At 39.3% G+C, this 3696-nt stretch overlaps 1 protein-coding gene across 1 annotated transcript; it reads left to right on the forward strand.

The window, feature by feature from the left end:
• The first annotated feature begins 2301 nt into the window (after positions 1-2301).
• Positions 2302-3400, forward strand: LOC116862438 (olfactory receptor 5B12-like). Its single transcript, XM_032849718.1, has 2 exons — positions 2302-2350; positions 2457-3400. Exons 1-2 carry the CDS (start codon positions 2302-2304, stop codon positions 3398-3400), a joined length of 993 nt encoding a protein of 330 aa, XP_032705609.1.
• The last annotated feature ends 296 nt before the right edge of the window (positions 3401-3696 follow it).

The following is a 3696-nucleotide window of genomic DNA, read 5'->3' on the forward strand; positions in this document are numbered from 1 at the left end:
GTTCAACACTTTACAGAGTCCATTCGGAAACTTTCTCCTGTTTTTCCTCATGGCAGCATCTCTGAGTGACAGGTTGGAGAATGTTTTATAATACCCATTGAGTAATTACCTTTTCTTTGTATCTCCCCTCCTCTAGAGAACCTCAAGCTTTGTGACCAGACATTAAGCAAGGAGATCAATGGGACACTTTTTTTCTTTTTGAGTGGCACTAGCAATTTGAAGATCATAAATGAAATTGTGTCACCTTCCTTGAAGGGCAAGGTAAATATATAGCTCAGTTTTCTGTTCTGTAGTATCAGAAGATGTGCTATGCGAAGTTACAAGGGCAACACCTTCCCATGGATTTTTCAGAGTTTAATATCCCAGGTTTTAATATTCTCATGCTTCCAGACTGCTCAGCTAGAGTTCAGATGTTACAGCAACCTTTATTGATTAGGAAAATGGTGATTTTTCTCAAATAATAGAGATAGTATTTTCTCATCATTTAACATCCCTGCACTTAGGAGAGCACTTAAAAACTGGTGAGGACTCCGTCCATGTTTATTGAGGTAATGAGTGAACAGATGAATAAATGAATACATGAATGAATGAGTGAATCTCTGAATGATTTGTTTATTGAGCCTGTTAATGAAGCACATTCTGAAGTGTCTGGTCCTGTGCTATTAAAGCATAGTCTCATGTATGACTTAGCACAGGCTTTGCAGAAGCTCTCTATCAAAGGTTGTAGACTTCTGTGAATAAGTAGCAGTAATGCCTGGCTACCCATTACTGCTTGTATTATTGTTTTTTTTCCAAGATCTGTTTATTTATTTTGAGAGAGTGAGAAAGAGCACAAGTGAGCAGCAGTAAGGAAGAGCAGAGGGAGAGGGAAAGAGAATCTTAAGCAGACTCCATGCTGAGCATGGAGCCTGGTACAGGGCTTGGGCTCATGATCCCAAGAGCATGACCCTGAGATCACAACCCTGAGATCATGACCTGAGCTGAAATCAAGAGTCTGACGCTCAACTGACTGAGCCACCCAGATGCTCTGCTAATATTATTATTGTTAGCATTAAAAAGACATGGCCTATGGGACAGATTTATCAACTACTTGAAAAGACAAAACTTTGGCATCTTCAATATCTACTCCTTGGTTCCCACCATCTTTCAGCTCCCGTATCTGCATCTCACCTCAGACTTTCTCTTCTTATGTTTTCCAGTGACCCACTGCAGGACTCAGTTCTTACCACACATGGCCTAAGTGATGGCCTGGCTTAGAGCAGGTACACAAGAGTTGGTGACAAGGACATTAATTTGGGCTATATTTTGAAGGTAGAGATAACAAGATATACTCATGGACTACATGTGGAGTGTGAGGGAAAGAGAGCCAGGGCTGAATAATTCTGGCATTAAGGGATTCTTTTTGGAAGACTTCATTAGGGTTAACCAGATATGTAGCCCGGATTCTGAGAATTGTGGAGGCTATTTTATGATGAGATTATACAGTTGGATGAAATAATTGGTATAACCTTCAACAGATTCCTTTTGCAGTAGTCAGGACATGAATGATGGCATCTCAACATTTGTATCTATTATCATTCCTGATGCTCAACTCCCAATTTTTTGTTGTTAATATTTTTAAAAATAGTATGCTTGTTTAAACATATTTGAATTTAAGTTATGAGGTCATTCACCCACATAAATTTCTTTAGTAGTATGGGTCCAATAATTGTGTTGGGTTTCTTTTGTTATTTTTTCCAACAACCTTATATATACTATTAATAATATTTATTTAATAATAATAAAACATGATTTATTACATGCTATTAAGCAGTATTTTGGGTGATTCAAACATATCAACTCATTAAATTCTCCAAACAGCCTTGTGAAGTACTATTATTGTCACCTGTTTTAAACTGACCCATAGAAAGACTGTGACTTGCCCAGAGTTACCAGCTTGCAAGTGGAAATGTCAGGATTTAATGCAGACAGGTCACCCAGAGACCATGATCTTCACTATAACAATATGCTGCCTTTGGAAATACCTGTGTTGTTTTCAAAGTGCCTTTTGAAATTGCTGTAAGAATCTTATAATATTGTAAAAGTAGGAAACACAGTGCCCACTTAATTTTTTCATGCAAAGAAATTAAAGCTCAGGAACATTTATGTTGCTTTTCTAAGGTGATAAAATGAAGATCACAGAAAACTTCAACCCACATAAAAAAAAGCAATAGTCATTTTGAAGATAACTGAGTGGTAATTTGGAATATCTCAGTGGGGTCAGGAACTGACAAGTATGTATGTACCCTTACACATTGAAAGATGAAGGTCAGAAGATGCCAGTCTCTGGGTTACTGGGAACCCTGTACTGGTAATGGTGTCATGATGCACTCATGACATTTGGGTCATTTTCCATGCATAAGTAATTTATCCATTTTGCCTTCTGGTTTTGACAGGTGAACCATAGTTTCAAATAGTATCTGTGGAGAACAGCACCAAGGTGAATGAGTTTAGGCTCTTGGGACTGAATGACAGCCCAGAAATGCAAGTCCCTCTTTTCATAACATTCACTTTCATTTATCTTGCTACTCTCATTGGAAATCTTGGGATGATCACGTTGATTCTGTTGGACTCTCGCCTCCACACTCCCATGTATATTTTCCTCAGTAACCTCTCTCTGGTGGACTGTGCTTACTCCTCGGCTGTTTCTCCCAAGGTGATGGCTGGGTTTCTCACAGGGGATAAAGTCATCTCCTATGGTGGATGTGTTGCTCAGATGTTCTTCTTTGTGGCTTTTGCCAGTGTAGACTGTTTCCTGTTAGCTGCCATGGCTTATGATCGGCATGCTGCAGTATGTAAACCCTTACATTATACCACTTCTATGACCACGAGCTTGTGTGCTCAAATGGCAGTAGGCTGCTGTGCCTGGGGCTTTGTTGAATCTGTTATCCACACTGGATTCACCTTCTGCCTCTCCTTCTGCCATTCCAATGTGGTCCATCATTTTTTCTGTGATATCCCCCCAATTCTGGCTCTCTCCTGCTCTGATATCTATATAAGTGAGATTGTACTCTTTATATTAGCAGCTTTCAATGTCTGTTTTGCCCTTATAGTTATCTTGACCTCCTATCTGTTCATCTTCGTTGCCATCCGGAGGATGCGCTCAGCTGAGGGAAGGAAGAAAGCCTTCTCTACCTGTGCTTCACACTTCACTGTTGTAACCATCTTCTACGGGACTGTCATGTTCATGTACTTACAACCCAATTCTAGTCATTCTATGGACAATGATCAAATGGCATCTCTGTTCTATACAATAATAGTCCCCATGTTGAACCCCATTGTCTATAGTCTGAGGAATAAAGAGTTGAATAATGTTTTCAGGAAAACCGCTAAGAAACTGAAGATTCTGTTCAACCCATAGATCAATTAGAGACATTATAAAAGCTGTATAGTTAATCAGTTATCTATTGTTGTGTAGCAAAATATCACAATTCCAAAAACAACAGTTTATTATTTCTCATAATTCCGTGGTTGGCGGGATAGCTCCTTTGCTGTTTTCATATGGGCTCACTCATGAGGTTGCATGTCTTCTGCATGGTCAGCTGGGCTGAAGGGTTCAAATTTCTAACTCATATTTCTATTCACATTTCTAACTGTTGAATTTGGTTGCTGTCCATCTCTTTTCCAGATGCTCTTCCATCCTCCAGAGGATGGACC

The sequence above is a fragment of the Lontra canadensis genome, unplaced genomic scaffold (assembly GCF_010015895.1).
Source record: "Lontra canadensis isolate GAN:19392208 unplaced genomic scaffold, GSC_riverotter_1.0 scaffold242, whole genome shotgun sequence".
In the NCBI taxonomy this organism is placed as follows: Eukaryota; Metazoa; Chordata; class Mammalia; order Carnivora; family Mustelidae; genus Lontra; species Lontra canadensis.